The sequence below is a fragment of the Chelonia mydas genome, chromosome 3, assembly GCF_015237465.2.
Source record: "Chelonia mydas isolate rCheMyd1 chromosome 3, rCheMyd1.pri.v2, whole genome shotgun sequence".
Classification (NCBI taxonomy): domain Eukaryota; kingdom Metazoa; phylum Chordata; order Testudines; family Cheloniidae; genus Chelonia; species Chelonia mydas.
The window spans coordinates 115,873,464-115,894,297 of NC_057851.1; the positions used below are offsets into that span (position 1 = coordinate 115,873,464).

The window sequence follows — 20,834 nt, forward strand, 5'->3', positions numbered from 1 at the left end:
CCTCTGTGACTCCAGAGGGGTAGCTGCTTGCTTTAGTAACAACAATGTTCACTTCCCCAGATAGCAGGGCGGAGCCTACACAGCACCAGTAGAGTGAGCTGGATTCTATCCAGGCTCACACATCAGCAACAGAACTGTTAACTAAATTACAAATGCAGAGTCTTTATTGTTGATGAAGCATGGACCAGAAACATTTCAGCTTTACTCTCACATCCCAGCCCAAGTTTATAGGGCTGGCAATTAGAAAAAAAAATTTTTTTCATTCGTAAAACTGAGTAAATGTCATCTGGAATCACTGAGAGAATAACCCTGGAATGCCATTTTTATATTTGCTCTTCAGAGCCCGTTTGCACATTAAAGGAGAAAGAATGGGTGAAATCAAGTTTATTTTGCACTAGTTTATTACTGTTTACTTTTTATATTTCACTTGGCTTGGCTAAGAAAACTAGGCTTGTCAGTTTCATTTTAGGATTCTCATGCTCTAGTAACACCTAGCTCTTCTACAGCACTTTTCATCCATAGAACCCAAAGTGCTTTACAAAGGAGATCAGTATCATCATCCCTATTTTACAAATGGGGAATATTTGGCATGGAGAGGTCATCCAGCAGGCCAGTGGCAGAGTTTGGAATTTAACCCATCTCTCCTGAGTTCCCTCCATTGACCTATCACCTAGGTCACACACTAGCACAATGCTTCTGTGTTTGGGTTAGAAGTAATGCTGGCAAGGAGTATAACGAATATGCCATGACTAGTTTTCATAAAATTAAAGACATTCTAATGATACGTTTTTGGTGAAATTCTGTATTTATTTCCAAAACCTTCATCTTCAACCTGAACACTGTCCCTGTAAGATAATGGGCAAAAGCATTTTGGAAAACAAGACCACAAAGGAAAGAGATCTTTGAGCTAGGCTTCAGACAGATTCAAACAATGGTTGTTTTTGCATTTCAGGAACACAAGAGAATGCTCTGAAGCTTGCTCCAGTAAGAACCCAAACATTCACCCAGCCTGACTCCCTTCCCAGCATCACAAAGTCAGCATCATTTCAAGAGTCACAATCAGGACCAATGCTCGTGCCCCATCGCCCTCCACCCAAAGTTCCAACCATAAAGAAGCCGGTGCCCCAGCAAAGAACTGGAGTCAAATCAGAAAATGTAAGATAGCCACAGCAGAACACATCCAGCTATTCATTTTGCATAGAGTGTTTTAGCAGAGGGGGAAGTTGTTAAACAATTCACATGAAGTTCTATCAACTGGCTCAAGCATCTGTTTGAGCTCTTCTGTCCTGGAAGTGTCTTTGCATATAGCAGTCACTGTGGCCTGTATGCACAGTAAATGAACATCAAGTAGAGGAAATCATTATCCCCCATTTTGACAAAGTTATCACTAAACTTAGCTATCCATATTCAGCTCTTTAACTTCCCGCTGTGATGGTCCATCCTCCTAGTGGTTTTTGCCCTCCTCTGAACTCCTATCTTGGCTACATGTTTCTGAATTGTCTAGAACTGAACACAGAATTCCAGATATTCTCTCACCAAATCTCCCTCTTATGCATCCTAAACTTGAGATAATTCATTGTGAACTTGAATTTGGTTTAGTGACTACTCTCAACCCGAAGTTTCTTTCTGCATTTTTGCTCTACTGATCACACTACATCACCACAAAAAGAAAAGGAGTACTTGTGGCACCTTAGAGACTAACCAATTTATTTGAGCATAAGCTTTCTCACGAAAGCTTATGCTCAAATAAATTGGTTAGTCTCTAAGGTGCCACAAGTACTCCTTTTCTTTTTGCGAATACAGACTAACACGGCTGTTACTCTGAAATACATCACCACAGTGTAGGTTTCCTTCAGTAAGATCAAAAGGAAACAGTCTGCTAAAATGCTGAGAATTTAGCCTCCTGGACAAATGCAGAAATTCCATTTTAATTGTTCTTACCTCCATCCAAAGCCCTTAGTTCAAACTGAAGTCAAAGTTGATTGGAAATTGTGTTTTAGATTTTTTTTAAAAAATATTTACTTAGGACAACATTTGTTGCTTTTTTAGAGAAAAAAACCAAAATCCCCAAAGTCCATCCAAACCCAGTCTTTCTATATGCTCAGAAAATGCATCTTACATTGAATACAGGGCAATCCCCCTTTCATTTATGTCTAGAGATCAATCTCCTGTACATGACTAAATGCTTTCTTTTTTTTGGGGGGGGGGGGGGGGGGGGGGGGGGGGGGGGGGGGGGGGGCGGGGGGGGAGAGGGGAAGAGGTGGAAGGGTTTTTTGAGGAATTGAGCTCACTTCTAAACTCACTTCCAGATGGGGGAAAACATCACATTAGGACTTGTCTACATTGTACATCAGTCTGCACCAGAAGGGTGTAAATTTTAATGCGCAGTAGGTTGTTGTGCAGTAACTGGCCCGTATGGACCCTGCTGGTGCGCCCTAGAAGTTCCCCAGTGTGTGTTAATGCAGTCCCCTATGTCAGCACTCACTAGGGAACTTTTACTGTGCGCTAGCTGGGTCCCACGGGACAATTAGTGTACAATATACTAATGCGCGCTAGAATTTACACCCCTCTAGTGCAGACACATACTCTGAATCCTCTGTGGACAAACAAGTATATGAACTTTCAGATCCTATACTGTTCAATAACTGCAGCCTTTCTATTTTGAGATCTTTCAGGAGTATGTGGATGATGGGCGTGAGTTAAATATAGGGAAACAGGTGGGGCTGTTTGGTTTACTTCTCTTTCTTTTTCCTTTGTGGTTCTGCTCAGTGGAAGGCTGTGCAAACTGCCTGAGGGGATATAGTAAGTGCCCTTTCAGAGCGAGGTAGGATGGAGACCCTAAAGACTAAGCTTTAGAGAAGAGCTGTCTAGCAAAGGCAGTCACAGAGGAAGAATATGAAAGCGCGTATCTATGGTACTTAGATAGCCTGCATTACTGTACTGTACTATATGAGCACCACAATCGTTAATGTATTTATCCTTACAACACTGCTGTGAGGTAGGCAAGCACTACTATCCCCATTTGACAGATGGGGAACTGAGGCTATGTGACTTGCCCAAGGTCACACAGAGTTTGTGGGAGAGCCAAGTGTCTGGCTAGAACCCTAACCACTGGGCTCCTGCCTCCCTGGAGACCCTGTTTTACTATTTATTGGTTGTGGCAGGCCATTGCTCCTGTGAGTTTTCAGATATGTTTTGTTCGTGTTAATAAGTGCTGTTTAAATGGCACATGCTAGAGTAGTGTAGCTGGCACCAAGGGCTCTGGTGACTCTAATGAACCAACTTTGTGATTTGTAACTTCATAAATACATTATTTTTGGTTCAAAGCCTGACCTACAGATTCTCGGTTCGGAAGGGACAATTGTTAGCAGATTGGTTGGATGGACTTTGGGGATTTTGCATCGTTTTATACTAAGGGAGACTAGCCAGGAGTTCATGTGGTTTCACTCAGAAGTACTGAGAATGGGAGATGGGGAATAATAGTTACATCAAGCTAATTAGCTAGCACTAATTTAATCTGGGCCCAAAATACATTGATCTATGGACTCTTTGAGCAAGTGTCCAGGCCATGCAGTTTAAGCATACTGGGCTAAAATGCAACAGGAATGACCTTTTGCTTCCCTTACCAGGGAGGGAGGATTCCATATGGCCAGGACTTTATAATGGCAGGGATGGGGACCACAGTGGCACTAATAACATAACAACACCTTTAAAAACAAATGCAATTTCACATTTTTTCCCGGTTAACCTTTTCTGCTTAGGCAAGGTTTTTTTAAGTGGAATATAAGGCATTAAGGAAGAATGCAAAATTCCACATTATGGTACAAATCCTGGCCACAGTAAGACACGAATGCACTTTTTGGGGTAGCTGAAGCTAATTGTCCTTCAGCCTCATGTATCACAAGGCACACAAGCCTAATGCCCCATTAATGCAATCCCTGTCATCCCTTATCGTTTCAATATTACAGCAGCAGGAAAATGGAACAGTAAAAGAACTCCTCAGAATTGTGGTGTCTGGAGGTTTGACCCCACATATAATTCTAATGTGGAAAGGCAAATGGTCACAAAAGGATGTCTTTTTAACACAGGGAGTGAAGGGCAGGGCTGATTTAAAGCTGTTACTCTCATGCCTTCACTTTCCACTTCCTCATCTCATTCAGTGATTCCACCAACTTCTTTCAATAATGCACCCAACACAATTCACACCCTCTTTATCCCACCTATTGTTTGAGCGTTTTCCCATCTGGATGGGCAGAGCTAGTGCAGCGGCCGAGTCTGAATCTAAAACACCGCTCTGACTCGTATTCCTTTTGTTTCCCTCTCTCTGTCTGTGTGTCTGGAAGAGCAGCTTGACCAGCAGCCCATCCGCTTTCACATTGGATTGTCCGAGTCCTGCCTTGAAACCAAAGCCATTACCAGTCCCAATAGGATCACCCCCATTCCTAAGCCGAGAACAACGCCACCCGGGAAAGCTCCTGAGAGAAGAAGCAGCAGCGATAGGCAGCCGCCCAGCCCAGGCATTTCAGAGGAAAGTGCGGTGGCCCTGCAGAACTCCTTTGCCCCAAAGGTTCCACCACGAAGGAAGAAGTCTGCTCCTGCTGCCCTTCACCAGCAGGTGCTTCAGAGCAGTAACAGTCTGCTTCTTAGTGGCTTAACATTCAATTCCAACAACAACAATAGTCCTTCTGAGTACAACCCTACAACACAGGATTCTGACATCCTCCCCCTTTCTCCCGGAGACTCTGATCTTTCAGCTCCAACATCCACTGCCAGCCCAGACAGCAGTGGCACTAAGCACTTGACACCAACTGCTTTGGACTTTTTTGCTGACCTTCAAGGCCCTCCTACCCCAGACATCCAGCAGCCACAGCTGTTAGCCACCAATTCACTAACAGAGAGCGTCAGTCTCTTGGACCTGGACACAGATGTTTCCTTTCCTTTTTCCACACCAGCAACAACTAGCCCAACACACACTCCGAGAAATTTGAAACTCCCCAGCCCAAAAGATTTCAGTCACTGGGTTACATTTAGTGATGATGAAGACAATGGTACATTATCAGAGGGAGTCAGCAAACTGCTGGTCTTAGAGGAAAACAAAAATACCTGGATGGACAGAAATGCTAACTTAGAGTCGTGAGATATTTTTTTCCTTTATTTTTTCTTTTTTCCCCTATAGAAATCTAATTACGATACAAGATAAAAATCTGCTTTGAATACAGAGTTGTATAAGTGTGGCAAGGCCACATTTTATTTTTGTGTTTAAAAAAATTCTGGTATGATCTGGGGGCAAAATACAAGACATCAGTACTGTACAACTTGCGAAAAAAAAATCTTTAGTCTAAATTTTTTCCCTTTTTCTAATCCAGCTGAAAAGTAAAATGATATTTCAGGTACAGAGTATTCTTTAAAAGTATGTAATGATGTATGAAGAAAACAAGAACAAAGGTTATAGGTATAATTTATATTTCAAACAGTTTTTAACATTTAAAATAAAGACTTGTCTACATGGTAAAATTTACCAGCAGAACTACAGCAGTATAATTATATTACTACACTAATTCTGAGGGAATAGTGTTCCCAAGGGGAATTATCCTGGAATAACTTTAGCAGTATCATTACACCATTATAATTCTGCTGGTAAATATGCTGTAGACAACTCCTATGCTGCATCTCTTTCATTTGATTTACAACTAGCTGCAGGTTCTGTAATCTCCTGGTATTAGCCTGGAGTCTAAATTCCTCAGTCCTTGGCCATTGTTAAGTAAGAGGGATGGAGGACGTTATGGATTAGGTGCTCTCTATTTTGTTGAACATGCTTGTTTTTAATCTCAATCATGCAACTGCACACTGATATTATGATGGGCCCCTTATCAGCGTGTGTGATACTAATAACGATACACTTACAAAAATTATTCTAGAAACTCATGTTTTCTTTCAATGCATCCTCTCCTTTACGTTCAGATTTAACTGATTCTGTTCTGGTCAACGCAACCTAATGCTAAATGACTTGCTATCCCGTTAAAAGGCACATGGATGACGACTGTCTATAACTTTGGAAGGGACAGCGCAGGCAACCTGCTAGTAAACATTCCAATTGTCTGTGTACTGTATGTATAGTCATGATCGACTCCTGTGGACGTACACACGATGTTTGACCACTACTCTCACCTTTGCTCCCCTCAGTTTCTTTGCAAGGAAATAACATGTTCATGCTTAGCTACTAATGAAATAATAAATGCAGATGAGCAAAGGCTGTCTATACACTTACATGAATGCTACACTGGTCCGGCAGGACTCAGCATGAGCAAGGGTAGCAGAATCTAGCCCTAGAGTGGAAAGCTGGTTTACTAATTTCTGCCCACTGATGATAAAGGTGTGTGCTGGCCCCTGGAGAGTGTACCTCACACACACACACACCTTCCTTATTCACCTGTGCTGGACACTTGTTACCAGTTTAGCAGATGTAAGGCAATTAAAGCACTATATGCCATTTGGAAATGAACCTGTAGCACCTACAGCAGGGGGACAGCTATATCTGAGAAACAGTGTGACAGTACCATTTGTCAAGAATTATATTCCATGAAGAAAATGGTAAAGGGAGACGGTTAACTTTTTATTTAAGGGAGCTATTAACGGGGAAGTGAGAGGAAACCAGAAAATAAGGCAAGGAGCAAACTTAGAAGTGGAATGTTCTGTGCAGACTTGTCTCCCCAGATAATGGCAGATTACTGAAGCAATGAGTAGAATTAAAGGACATCAAGATTTCAGTGGGAGGGAGAGGATGGGGGTAGCAAAAAAGCCTTTAAGAAAATGCTATTACTTATATGCAACTGTTTTATAAAAGACAGGCTGTAAAACTAACTAATTCCATGAGCATGAAAGAGTTTTGTCAAACTAAATACAGAATTTGCCATGGTCCTCTGCTTGTTAGGATCAACTCTGAAGGAAAATACTGGTATGACAGTGATGGATGCTGTGTAACAGCACAGAGCAGTATGACTGGGCTGCAGCTATACCAACAGTGCATCTGAGATTAGGGTAACTAAAATGCACTCAACTTTAGCTTATTCTGTACAAGTCTTTGCAAACACTTGAAGGGTTTAATGCCTAAAGATACAATATCATGGTCCATGTTTCAGAAATAATAGTCTGGGGAAAGCATCTTGAACAGGGACTTTCCCTGGATACTCTTCAAATAAATAGTCCTGCAACTGCTGCTTTACTTTCCTCCTTATATTTAGGTAGCGCTCTGGCAGGGCATCATAAGCTACAGGACCAATGTTTCTAGTGGAACTACAGTGCAGTTAACATGCAGGTCTCACAAAATGCTACAACTGATGTCATCATTGCAAAGTCACGTCTGCATTTGCCAACCACTTTAGCATTTATGCTTCTCAACCCAAGATTTAGCTAAAGGGAAGATAGCCTTGATTTCAAATGAGGCTTTTTAGTGTGCGCTAGCTACACATTACCTGTGCTAAATTTGTGAAGCATTTACACGGTCTATGGAAAGCAGGCAATTAAAAGTTATTACACGCATGTTTCAGTTCAGGCTCAATAACTTATAAATGGAATGAAGCCCCTTTTTGGATAGATAATTACTAAAATGATGCTAACATTTTTAAGCAATTGGGGAAAATCCAGGGTCTTGTATTTAAACTAGACCTTTTTTGTGCTTAAATTGTAAATAATGTCAATTAAATGTCTTTTCTACAAACCTTTAATTGGCTTAATTCTCTTCTCAGTTGCCTAGGTTATTTGGGACATCGGCCAAGTTCAGTTCTATTACTATCCAACCTCGCTCAAGCCGTCTCATCTCTACTGCTGAATTCTAAGCAAAAAAAGACAGTCTGTATAAAAGTAATGCTGCCCGTAGATCTAAGCTCTTCGCTCTCCTGCTCCATGCACATTTCTTTAGTAGTAGAGAGGCTAGAGATAGTTTTGAAGTGCTCAGTTCCACAAAGGTGAGCCACTCTGAAAGAGGCTGGCTAGTTAGTTCCCTGGCCCATCACAACCCCCTGGCCTCCTTTAAAAAAAGAAAAGCAACAGTGGCTATTTATGGACATAGTTCCCCATAAATCATTAAGGGCTGTAAAAAATAAAATACGTTTAGTACCGTATCCAACATTCCGTGCAACAAAGAATTGAACAGCCCTGGGACAGCTAATTTACGTTAATGAAAGAGTTAGCAGGAAAGCCAGTTGAAGTGGATTTATACATGTCAACTACAACTTGTTTAATTACTCCACTTTACTAAGTGGCCTTCAGCACTAACTATATCTTTTTTCTGCGGAAGCGAGGGGTGACCTGTGCATTAAAATGAGAATCCCTCCAGCAAACAGGCTTCATACAGTCAGTGACGGCATATACTATTCTAGCAAAACAAATCAAGGAGAAAGAACGGGTTGATTGAAAAGGTGGATGATGAACTTGACGTGGCAACTAACCGGGTTCTCAGATGATCCCCGAACAAGCCAGTCATCGAGGTAAGGGAAAACATGGACCCCATTCTTCCTTATACAGGCTGCCACCACTGCCACACATTTAGTGAGCACATGAGGAGCTGTTGAGCAGCCAAAGAGGAGAACCATATACTAATAATGGCAGCCCCCTATGACAAAACTAAGGAATTTCCTGTGGCTGGGGAGCACTACCACATGGAAGTATGCATCCAAAAAATCAAGGGCAACAAACCAACCTTATGATCTAGGGAGGGGAGGATCAACACTACGATAACCACACAGAATCTTGCTTGATGAATTTGTTGCGCGAATGAAGGTCCAGTATAGGTCTCAGCCCTCCCTTCGGCTTGGGATCAGAAAGTAGCAGAAGTAAAAACCCAGCCTTGAAACCGTAGAGATCCTTTCTCTATAGTGCACAGAGCCCAAACTTCCTGGAGGTGCACAGCCACATGAGATTGGTCACTGAAAAGAGATGAGTCAGGAGAATGAGAAGGGACAGAACAGAACTGGATCAAATATCCCAGTCCCACAGTACGTAGGACCCACTTCTCTAAGGTTTTCACCTCCTAAGACATGAGGAAGTGAGATAGTCTGTCCCCAAAATGGGCAGGGATGGAAAGATCACTTCTGTTTGCATCCCTGCCCTTAAAGAAGTCAAAGGGTTGCTTTCCTACAGTGGGTTGAGTGGAAGACAATTGCTTAGAGAATTAGCCTACTTCTTTTGAGGTTTCTGTCTCCTTCTGACAGGGTCATACTGTCTTGGAGGATAGAAGGGCTACTCTAGTCCTGGTTGGCTAGTCTTCTCTGGAGCGAGGCAGCAGAGTAAATTTTCCTCCCTAACGAGTCCAATCTCTTTAGCTCTTTTTACTTCAGGGTCAAGTTAAATTTCCCAAGGCCCTGGGTGTGAGAACAACATTTGGAGCCTTCGGATGGTATGTAGTATCGTTTATCTATATGTTTAGCTGTCAGGGCTAGCCAGGCTGGGGTCAGCCACAAAGCTTTCACTGGCTGTAACGAGGCATAATTAATCAGGAGGGCAGTCCTTCCTGGAGTTGTTGCCTGAATTTATGCATTTTTTTTTCCTTGCACCAGTTCAGTTTGTACACTCAGAGTTGAAGCTATTCTCTGCAGCGAGTCCTGATAGGACTTAAAATCTGCTGCACGGGGAGAAAAGGAACCTGGAACGACTGAGTCATTCAGAGAGGGCAAGGACGGAAGTGCTGGATCCAATGGCATGTCTTCAGGGAGAGGCAGATCCTCTGGCAGACTGCTGCCTTTTCAGCACTCCCAAAGTAGGCAGCAAGAAATCAGCACAAAAGGTCCCCTACCCCGATCTTGTGTATGGCAGAGCAGAGAACTAGGTCAAAAACGTCTCACACTAGGGCTCTTTTTCTATGATTTTGAAGCCCAACGCTGACAGAATTAAAATGGAACAGCACAAGAATTTATTTATCTTTTTGATTAAAACGAAATTAAACTGCCACTGTCTCCTTTACATAGGATACCATACCAGAGATCAACAGATTAGGCGATGCTTCTCTTTCTCACACAGCACTCTGTTTCCTGCATTTGTTATCAATTGATGCCAACTGGTAAAAAGTGAATTAAACTAGAGGAATGTCTGGGCCTATTAAACAGAAAGGCAAGCAGCATAAACTGGTCCATCAATCAAAACAATATCTTGAATTATTCACGTGTTCTTACTTGGGTTCAAACTCCCAAACATGGATAGCAGATGTGTACTCTGAGACAGCCATTTGTTTCCCTATGCTATTATAGAAAAAGATCATCATCTGGGTTTATTGTTTTTGGTCCTTAATGTACCATATGTACATTCATCTCAATCACAGCAACCTTTCTTGGCTAAGAAGTGAACCATGGGACTCTTCATAGCCCATCCATGCTGCTCCAGAAGAGTAGCTACAGGATACCTGAAGCCTTTCCTCCACTGCATTCCCATCGGCTACTGGTCAAATCGTCAGAGGAATTACAGACATGTAGTCAATAAGTCAAAGTGAATCACAGCAGACTTTCACCTTTTATTGCCAGATTTCTGGGTCTGTGGTTGAGTTTGTATATATTTTGAATGCATTTCAGATATAGACAATGTAGATTTCCAAGTAGAAGATGTATTGAAAGCCACTTGGACAGCTGATTTTATTATTAATATTGTGTCTGTAGTTCTGGAGGCCTGCCAACAGTTTCAGTGGAAAGACTCTGTTGCATTACACTCTGAGAGAGAAGCAAGCAAGGATGGTCAAGACTCAACTTCCCAGTTCTCTTGCTAAAGCATCTTGAATAAACTTTACAGTACATTGGTATAGGAAAGTATCTTTTTTCTTTGGCTTGCAAATATTCAGATGATTAACCTCCACTGGAATTAGGTCTCCTATGCCTAAATCTGGAGGAGGGGGGGAAAAAAAGTGTAGATTAAGAAAAAGCTCTTGCATTAACAATTAAAGTCACCCAAAACCAACCCCTCCATAGCTGCTATTTATTCATTTTGTCTTAAACTAGGTTGTTTTTAAATGTGCTGAAAGCATTATCAACACAATGACATAGTGCATAAGCAGATGCAGCTTTAGACGGATTCTACAAAGGGATCCACTTGGACAGATCCTTAGACCCAGCAGAGTTCCACTGACTTAAATGGGATTCCACAAATATGTAAGTGTCTGCCCATATGGATCCCCTTGCAGGATCAGGGCTTTAAAAAAAAACATCTTCCTTCCCATACAATTTTCCCTTTTTGATTGAGGCATCAGCACCCGGCTTAGTCAATAAGGAGAACATTACAAACATATGATTTATCTACTGAACACATCATTTAACGTCAAAGATTGAAATCCTGCCTATTAAACTCAGTGGGAGTTTAATGTCATTGGATTAAATCCTGGCCCTATTGAAGTCAAAATATCTGCATTTTGAAAAAGTCTAAAAGACTGCAGAAGGTTTTTACTCATAATTAAATGAACTCTTTTATAAAAACTGTGATTTTACAGTTTTTAAAACTGGGCTGGATTGGACATCAAACATGGACTACAGTATAAAGAGTTTCCCCAAGAAAGGGAAAACCCATCACTTAAGTGTACAATATAGGTGCTCTACTCCCAGCAAATTTAGTTACACTGACGCTAGTCATGGTGTTTAGGTATCCCTTATAGCTAATCCTGATCACTTTAGTGAAAGTTCTAGTTAAGGTTATGCTGAGTCTTCTATTCTAATCCCATGTGCATATGTTAACAACTTTCTGAGCAATTCTTTGTTTTGCCTGAAGTTTTCCATATTTGGTCATCCAAAAGGATGCTATAGTAGTGTGGTGGGTTTGTATGAGAGACTGAGCATTGAACCAAATAGGAAATATTGGCCATGTGAACACCATGAGTGAGATCTCTACTGTAAGAGCTTGAGTGCAGTGATCTCCCACCTTTAAAATAAGGAGAGGACCCTGTTAGATGCATAAGAACAACCTTTGCCACACTGCTCTATAAGTAATATGCTCAGATATGCACTGCGTTCTCACTGATTTCAATAGGAGGGTTACATGTTTGTACTTAGAAATGTATCCAAGGTCAAAATCTGGTCAAAAGTTTAAACAAAAGGAACCATCAATGGTTTTTCATATAATATCCCCTATTTATTTATCTTTCCAGATATTTCTATTACAGTATCTGCATTATCTATCCCCCTACATCAATATGTGAAAAAAAAAATAGCTAATTGACGTACTTGCTGAGTCCACAGGTACCACATGAAGTTTTACCATGCTACCTATATGCGTTGGTAAGGTTTCTGCAAAACTCAAGACTGGAAATTTCTTATCCTTGGCAAATGAAAGAAAGTCATCATTCAGTTCTTTAAGGGCAGGAGAATCTGAAGAAGGAGAAAAAGAAATACTGTATATTGTGTAAATTGTTTTAAATTTTTATTTTCTGAAAATGAGTTATCTTCAATATTTTATCTTGTAAGAAATGTTTTGGCAAAATTATAACTCCAGTAAAAACAGCAGCACATCCATCGTAAGACCCTGTTTTCAGGGGTTTGACAGCAGCGTAGAATATGCCACGCTAACTTTGTCATTTAATCCTACATGGCCGGGGAGTTGATTACAAGGTATGCTATAGAGGAGTCACATACTGCACTATTACATTTCTGAACAGCTGAGACTATTCTTCCGTAAACTTGCCCACAGCTTTATCCTCTTCTACAAACAGTTAAGTACAGCAGTTATTCTGTCAATTTAACTGACAGCCTTAGAAAGATAAAAAAGAGTTTTGCTGTTTTTATCTTGCATTTTCAGATGGGAGTGACAAAAATCATAAACAGAAACTCCTATGCTAAGTGGCTACAAAGTGAGCATACCTGTGCTGAGTTCCTTAACCTCCACAGAAGGAAAGAGAAGATATTTAGCGTTCATTGAGTATTCAGCCAGCTGGGAGCCATGGTGAGGTACACTGTAAAATACGATTCCTCGGGTGTTGTTTACAATTTTATCCATTTCTGGGTTCTTGGAAGCATCCACCAACATCTTTTTAACTAGAAGACCTGGCAACAAAAATATTAATTTATGCAGGGAACTAAATAATTGTGAGAATAATGTTCATATTACAATACATACAAATCAGATCATCATATTCTTTCCTCAACTAATTAGGTCTACTCTTCTACTTTGAAAAATATGTTAAAGTAGAAAACTATGATGAGGCAGGAAATGTAAACTGTTACTTTTTGGTGTCAAATCCAATATTCCAAACTTATTTGGTTTCATTTAAACAGTGATGTTCACTAAAGATCCAACATGGAGACAATTTAGCCTACAGGTTCCCAATTACATGACCTTCCTTACAATCTCAGCTAAATCATTCATTCATTCTGTGCCCTTCCCCAACACAGTACAAAGAGATAACAATATAGTTTATTAATAAATTGGTTATGCAATGCAGTATAGTTAATAAAGTAAAACATCAGTTTTATATTTTCAGACCACATTTTGCAAACCTTTGGGTTCGATCTGAACTGTGGTTGTTCAGGCTAATTTAGCTACTCATTTTAAAGCATAATGGCAGATAATACATCGCTGATCTGTACAGCATAAGCAAAGTACTTACCCCCCATGCTGTGTGATACCCATACCAGAGGTCTGTCTCCAACACCAGCAGCTCTAAGCTTGTTAAGAAGCTCATTGCTCCTATAAGCAATAGATTTCCTGCAAAAGAAAGAGATGCAATGCGGAAGGCAAACATATTAAAGGGCAATCTCATGCTGGCGTGGAGTTTCAGTACATCAGTATTATGAAAAGGGAATTAGGTAGATAACTCATGTTGGACCTGATCATGCAAGTTACTGAACACAGTCAGCTATTACCAATTCACTGTGAATTGAGGACACCAAACACCTTGTAGGACTGGGCCAACTAGGAACAACAGGAGCTCAGGGACAGAGATAATGAACATTTTCTAGAAGCACAGGAGTCTTCCTTTAGTTTTGGCATTTAGAATTAGCTCTAAATGTCTCGTTATGCTTTGGGATTTTAAACAGCTTGGTTTCCATATAAAAATATTTTTCTTTTCAAAGCATCAGAGTGTAATGAATTCTATTCTCTTGTGAAGCAAACAGGGTCTGACAAGCAAATACTTTGCTAAATTGCGCTTAAAGTATGGAGCAATGCACTGATAATGCTAAAGCTGAAAACTGGGTTCTGAACAAATAAGTCTGTGATCGATCTATAATTTCTAAAATAATACATATTGATACTTTGTTCTTCTATTACACTTTCCAGCCAATAATCTCATAGTTAAAAGAGTGGTAAAGCATAATCTTCTCCATTTTGAAGATGGAGAAGTTGAGGTACAGAAAAGGTAAATGACTTGCCAAAGGTCAACAAGTCTGTAGCAGAGCAAGACCATCTACTGATTCCCAGTCCCCTGCTTTAAACCATATCACCTCCCTTCCTCATAGCAGAAGGAAAGTTGAGCAAAGAGGACCACAGGACAAGATAAGAACTCAGAGAATTAAATGAGCAGCAGAAATATCAGGATACTGTGATACTACAGTGCAAAGATCTAAACAACAGCCACATTTAAAAAGTCTTATACAATCAATTCTCAGAATGGATGTTAAAGATCACTCTGCTATAATACCTGGGAAAAGAGATTCAAATGTATCTTTTCAACTGAACTAAATCTTTAAGACAGTTGCAGGGATTTGCTCCTTCTGAGAATCAAGTCCAAAATGGCACGTGGGATTTCACAGCTACATGGAGACTCTAACTGTTGTCCCACACGTCCATGACACTTTAAATGACAGCACTATAAGCTCACTTTTAAAAGGTCAGCTAGCATATCTATGAATAATAATGCAAGGCTTATAATTCTACTGCTGCATCTTTCTTGATACTCTTAAGAAATCCTCCTTCATAGCTTTCCTTTTTCAGCATCCATATGGAACTGCAAAATGACCAAATACAGTATGCTCAGGTGATCTTTATTCTGAGGACAAAAATTACTATAATACTTGTTGAGAAATATATTTTTTCCTCTTTCTAACTCCTTTCCACTTCCATAACTCTGGTTGGACACAGTAAGAAACAGAGGTACCTATCTACACAGATTTTTGCTGTTATTAAACTGTATTGTTTTGTTTCAACTAATTTCAAAGAAGTAGGTGAGATTGTTATTGTTTCCCTAATGGAGTGGATTACATATGCTTCCTTTATTGGAATAATTGTATCAATTTGCTAAATACCAAGAAATAGAAGGAGCAAGCAGAGGGGAGAAAAAACAATAAGAATTGTGCCCCCTAATTTTCTATACTGTGATGAAAGTTTTCCCCTACTATGCAATATAAATCCTTTGGGCCCTGATCCTGTAAACACTTAATTTTAAGCACACGAGTAGTCCCCTAGGCATATCTTTGGGACTACTCGCCTGCTTCAAATTGAGCTCATGCATAAATGTTTGCAGGATTGAGACCTACGGTCTCATCCAAAGTCCATTAAAGTCAATGGAGAGACTCCCGTTGACTTCAATGGGCTTTGGAACATACCCCTAGTCTGTACTACTGTTTTTTCTTTTAGAAAACCCTGTTGAGTTGGAGGTGCTGTTCAAATGAGACGCATAACAGAAATCCTCATCGCTTGCAGTCAATAAAGACCCCACAACACTTTTGGCAAACATGTCCTGACAAATACCAACTTGAGTTTCATCTGAATGGGGTCTCTTTTACTTCCTGTCCAAAACTATTATACAGCCACTATATTTTATCTGCCACAGAATTGTATCTCTCTCTTTTCAGGGATTTATAACTCTTGAATAAAAATGATTTCCAGGCCAAAACGAGGCATATAAAGTCTTAATCGGAAGATTGTTTTGTTGTGCATTTGGAGAATTGTCTGTCTGAAGTTAAGAAATCCCCCACACCACAAATAATCTATTCAGGTCAGTCTCTAGAGTTCTTCACACATTTCTCCTTAATGCAAAGCTGAATGAACCACAAGAATTTAGAGAGACACCACAAGCACCTACCCAGGCAGTAGGGAAATCAAGTGTGCACGCTGTTGCTGAGGAACAGATGGTAAGAGGTTTCTCCAAACCCAAATCTCCTCCACAGCAGCACATGACAGGAAAAATAAGATCACCTGCTCCTGACTATAAGATCCTATATGTTAATTGTATAGCTTTTTCTCTCCTCCCCAAATTACATGCACTTCATTTGTTACCTGTGGTCCTCAATAGGGCACTTTGTTTTCCAGTCACTCAGGTGGGTGTCATACTCCACAGATACAATTCTAAGCGAAGGACAGTCTGAGGCTAGCCATGTCTAAATTAAATATAAAATCAAAACAAAGGAGCATACTTGAATTTACACTATACCAGTTGGTTCTCAGACATCAAAATCAAGACCAGCAATCTGCTGTAAGATTGATAGTTAATTAGAAGAAAAATAAAAAAACCCTATTAAATGTAAAGTGCAGTTATGGACAGAAAACTGACTGAAATGTAAAAATGATATCCTTCTGAAAATATTTGCTGCTGGTGTTCCTTTATGTCCTAGCTACTTACTTTAAACGACAAAACAGTTTTTACTACTGTTAGCACATCACAAAGCCACCAAAACAATGGGAGAGTGAGCTGGATTCTGTTTTGACTCATGCATTATTGACAAAATCGTTGAGGTGGTTTTTTTAAGAGCACTAGGAGAGCTCTCTCCCAGCACTGCGCTGCAACCACACAAGGCACGTTAAAGCGCTGCCAAGGCAGTACTTTAGTGGTGCCAGTGTAGACTAGCCCCTATTCTTCTATAGACTGGAAAACAGGCATGCAGACTAAGGAAACCGCCCAAAGCCACAAAGGGAGAGAGTGAGTGCCAGAGCTAGAATCAGGACTCAGGCTTCTGGCTCCCTCTCCTGTGTGACACGGAAAATCAGTTAGATTAAAAATGGAACCCTGAACTACCATTTTTACAGAGTTACTTTTCTGATTACATTATGCTATAAAATACACAACACCAAACGAGATTTCTTTAAGGCCCTTGTTACTGATTCACTGATAAAACTTCAACAGCAAACACTACAAAGCTTTAGTTAATCAGCAATCAGTTTATTTATAAACATACAGTATACTTGAAAAAAATCTGGAATTTTGTGGACTTTTTTTGTGTCTCTGAATAGCAAATAAAAAAGGCAAGGAGGGTGAACAGATATCTACTAGGCAACCAAATTCTAGCCCAATCCTAAAAGGAATAATAGAAAGAAGTGTGGCGGATACTGCGTCCTCTTTTATTAGAGGGAACAAGGATATCAGAGGGGCTAACATTAGCGGGGAAATCCCACCCCAAGAACAATCTGTTCAGAAATGTAACTTGTTGACAAACATTTACTAGTAAAAAGAAAAGGAGTACTTGTGGCACCTTAGAGACTAACCAATTTATTTGAGCATGAGCTTTCATGAGCTACAGCTCACTTCATCGGATGCATACTGTGGAAACTGCAGAAGACATTATATGCACAGAGACCATGAAACAATACCTCCTCCCACCCCACTCTCCTGCTGGTAATAGCTTATCTAAAGTGATCATCAAGTTGGGCCATTTCCAGCACAAATCCAGGTTTTCTCACCCTCTGCCCCCCCACACACAAACTCACTCTCCTGCTGGTAATAGCCCATCCAAAGTGACCACTCTCTTCACAATGTGTATGATAATCAAGGTGGGCCATTTCCTGCACAAATTCAGGTACTCTCACCCCCTCACCCCCCTCCAAAAACCACACACACAAACTCACTCTCCTGCTGGTAATAGCCTATCCAAAGTGACCACTCTCCCTACAATGTGTATGGTAATCAAGGTGGGCCATTTCCAGCACAAAACCAGGTTTTCTTACCCCCCCACCCCCATACACACACAAACTCACTCTCCTGCTGGTAATCGCCTATCTAAAGTGACCACTCTCCTTACAACGTGCATGAAAATCAAGGGGGGCCATTTCCAGCACAAATCCAGGTTTTCTCACCCGCCCCCCACACACAAACTCACTCTCCTACCGGCAATAGCTCATCCAAACTGACCACTCTCCCCACAATGTGCATGTCATGCACATTGTGGGGAGAGTGGTCAGTCTGGATGAGCTATTGCCAGTAGGAGAGTGAGTTTGTGTGTGGGGGGGGGGGGGGTGTGAGAAAACCTGGATTTGTGCTGGAAATGGCCCACCTTGATTATCATGCACATTGTAGGCAGAGTGGTCACTTTGGATGAGCTATTACCAGCAGGAGAGTGAGTTTGTGTGTGTGTGTTTTTTGAGCAAAAAGGTGGGGGGAGTGAGAAAACCTGTATTTGTGCTGGAAATGGCCCACCTTGATTTTCATGCACGTTGTAAGGAGAGTGGTCACTTTAGATAGGCGATTACCAGCAGGAGAGTGAGTTTGTGTGTGTATGGGGGTGGGGGGGTGAGAAAACCTGGATTTGTGCTGGAAATGGCCCAACCTGATGATCACTTTAGATAATCTATTACCAGCAGGAGAGTGGGGTGGGAGGAGGTATTGTTTCATGGTCTCTGTGCATATAATGTCTTCTGCAGTTTCCACAGTATGCATCCGATGAAGTGAGCTGTAGCTCACGAAAGCTCATGCTCAAATAAATTGGTTAGTCTCTAAGGTGCCACAAGTACTCCTTTTCTTTTTGCGAATACAGACTAACACGGCTGTTACTCTGAAACCATTTACTAGTAAGTAAGTGCTACTTGCGGAATTGGAATAGAAGTAATCTAGATTAAAACCAGGCAGTTGCTAAGATCATAAGAACAGCCATACTGGGTCAGACCGATAGTCCATCTAGCCCAGTATCCTGTCTTCCGACAGTAGCCAATGCCAGGTGCTTCAGAGGGAATGAACAGAACAGGTAATCATCAAGTGATCCATCTCCTGTCGCCCATTCCCACCTTCTGGCAAACAGAGGCTAGGGACACCATCCCTGCCCAATTTGGCTAATAGCCATTGATGGACCTATCCTCCATGAACTTATCTAGTTCTTTTCTGAACCCTGTTATAGTCTTGGCCTTCACGACATCCTCTGGAAAAGAGTTCCACAGGTTGACTATGTGTTGTGTGACTCTAGGTCTCTTCCATTTTCCTCTCCACAATGCTCACGGAAGAAGAAACAATAATCTGATGGGAATTAGTTATTGTCTCCCTACCTTTGGCCAGCATTCACTGTAAATCTCTTCCCCTTCAGAAGCCTTTACATCCAAAGGCTGATTAATGTCTTGTTGTCGCCAGGTTTTAAATGCTGCTCCCAAAAGACCATGAATAAAAAGGACGTCTGCTTTAATGGGCTGACTGATATTGGAAAGAATTTTAAAAAGAAGTAGGGTACATATTTTAATACATTAAAATTTACATTTACATAAGCCGTTTCATCCTGAACCATCCCGAAGTGCTTTTTAAAAAATAAAACCTGCACAATATATCTGTGTTACGGAGACCATCACACATAGTATACACTATAAAATGTAAACTGAGGAACCACACAGAATACAGTGGGCTAGGGAAAGGGGAGGGAGTTCAAGTGGTTCATACAAGATAACATTAAATGCATCCAAGCCATCTGCAGTAGGACTGCTGCTATTGGAGGTATGCAGACCCGACAAGAGGCTAGTGGCACATCAACGGACCACAAACAGATACATTTTCAACTTATAAAATGGCTGGAAAAACTGAACCAACACCATTCCCTTCCTACTGCATCCAAAGGAACAGTGAAATTCCCATGGAATGTTCACCATGCCGGAACACTGTGAGTAATGCAATTATGTGATTTACTAAGGAACAGAGGGAGGGAAGGTGAACCTAAACCCCATGGCAGTACCACTTACCCTTCAAGACACATGCAGGAATATTAAATGAGAGAGGAACCCATAGCCAAAGAGGGAAGTACCAGGAGGCTCATTGCTGAATCTCACCTCTGCAAAAAGAAAGTTTCCCTTTGCTAACTCCAATTTACACCCAGCCAATACCAAGAAACTGAAGGATAGAGGTATCCCTGGTACTACACTGAGGCACTGTAATAGATTTTGCCACTATCAAAGTGGCAGAGGGTATCTGTCCCTTCCAGACACCCAAAAGGAGCTGCTCACCAAGTGGGCCAAAGAGTATTTTACTGGTATGTTTGGAGACAGTAAAATCCCTACAAATTTTGCAAGAGCAAGTGAAAGACGAAGTGCACCTTTAAGATGCTGCTTCATACAAAGCATCATCTTAACTATGCCCCCATAGGTACAGTAACAGGAAATGGGAACATCATAGTACCTTACCCTCTGTAATAAAAAATGCCAGTCTCTTTGCCCACTACAACTCTAAATCAGGATTTCTATTCATACAACCCAACAGAACTTTCCACATGGCCTGTGCAATGATATTAATAGAAGGAGTAGTTGCTGCTAGTTGACACCTGCTTCTCCTCCTTGTTTCCAGCTGCACAAGCACAATTACATGTTTTACTAACAATACTCTAGGGGATTTCCTACAATTAGTTTCCTGCATTTTTGCCAAATGTTCCTTGCTTTCAAAAGAACAATTATCCACATGGTGCTGGCATCCCAACAGGGCTGAGTTGCATGTGAAGCAATACCTTCAATGTGTATATACCGATTTTTGTAAATTTGCGTTTGTTTTCCCTGGTAACACTCACATTCTTTTCAGGGAGATATGACCAGACTTTCGCTGAGTATTTCCTAGTGTCTTAACATTTGAGTTTAAGATGTGGAAGTCCTACATTCCAGACGGACAGGCAAAGCAGACAGCACTGTTGTGCAGCAGCAACTTTAACTCCACCTTCACAAATTTTTTTTGTAAGTGAATAATAAAAGAAGTAGCATGTGCT

General features: G+C 40.9%; 2 protein-coding genes across 19 annotated transcripts in view; one reads left to right on the forward strand and one right to left on the reverse strand.

Moving 5' to 3' along the window:
- Positions 1 to 5,252, forward strand: part of SYNJ2 (synaptojanin 2) — a 96,981-nt gene extending 91,729 nt beyond the window's left edge. For 4 of the 5 annotated variants that reach the window (XM_037895056.2, XM_043544258.1, XM_037895057.2 and 1 more), the window contains 2 exons: positions 953 to 1,155; positions 4,349 to 5,252. In XM_037895056.2, coding sequence (XP_037750984.1) covers positions 953 to 1,155; positions 4,349 to 5,137 — 992 coding nt within the window. In that variant the 3' untranslated portion in view covers positions 5,138 to 5,252. Of the gene's footprint in view, positions 1 to 952; positions 1,156 to 4,343 lie in introns of all 5 variants that reach the window. The other variant, XM_043544260.1, reaches the window with a different exon arrangement.
- SERAC1 (serine active site containing 1) overlaps positions 4,077 to 20,834 on the reverse strand; it is a 52,096-nt gene continuing 35,338 nt past the window's right edge. For 9 of the 14 annotated variants that reach the window (XM_043544263.1, XM_037895062.2, XM_043544262.1 and 6 more), the window contains 6 exons: positions 19,150 to 19,291; positions 16,180 to 16,280; positions 13,571 to 13,668; positions 12,825 to 13,007; positions 12,192 to 12,335; positions 10,489 to 10,863 (listed from right to left, as the gene is read on the reverse strand). In XM_043544263.1, coding sequence (XP_043400198.1) covers positions 10,727 to 10,863; positions 12,192 to 12,335; positions 12,825 to 13,007; positions 13,571 to 13,668; positions 16,180 to 16,280; positions 19,150 to 19,291 — 805 coding nt within the window. In that variant the 3' untranslated portion in view covers positions 10,489 to 10,726. Of the gene's footprint in view, positions 8,925 to 10,488; positions 10,864 to 12,191; positions 12,359 to 12,824; positions 13,008 to 13,570; positions 13,669 to 16,179; positions 16,281 to 19,149; positions 19,292 to 20,834 lie in introns of those variants that run through there. The other 5 variants (XR_006290035.1, XR_006290034.1, XM_043544267.1 and 2 more) reach the window with 3 other exon arrangements.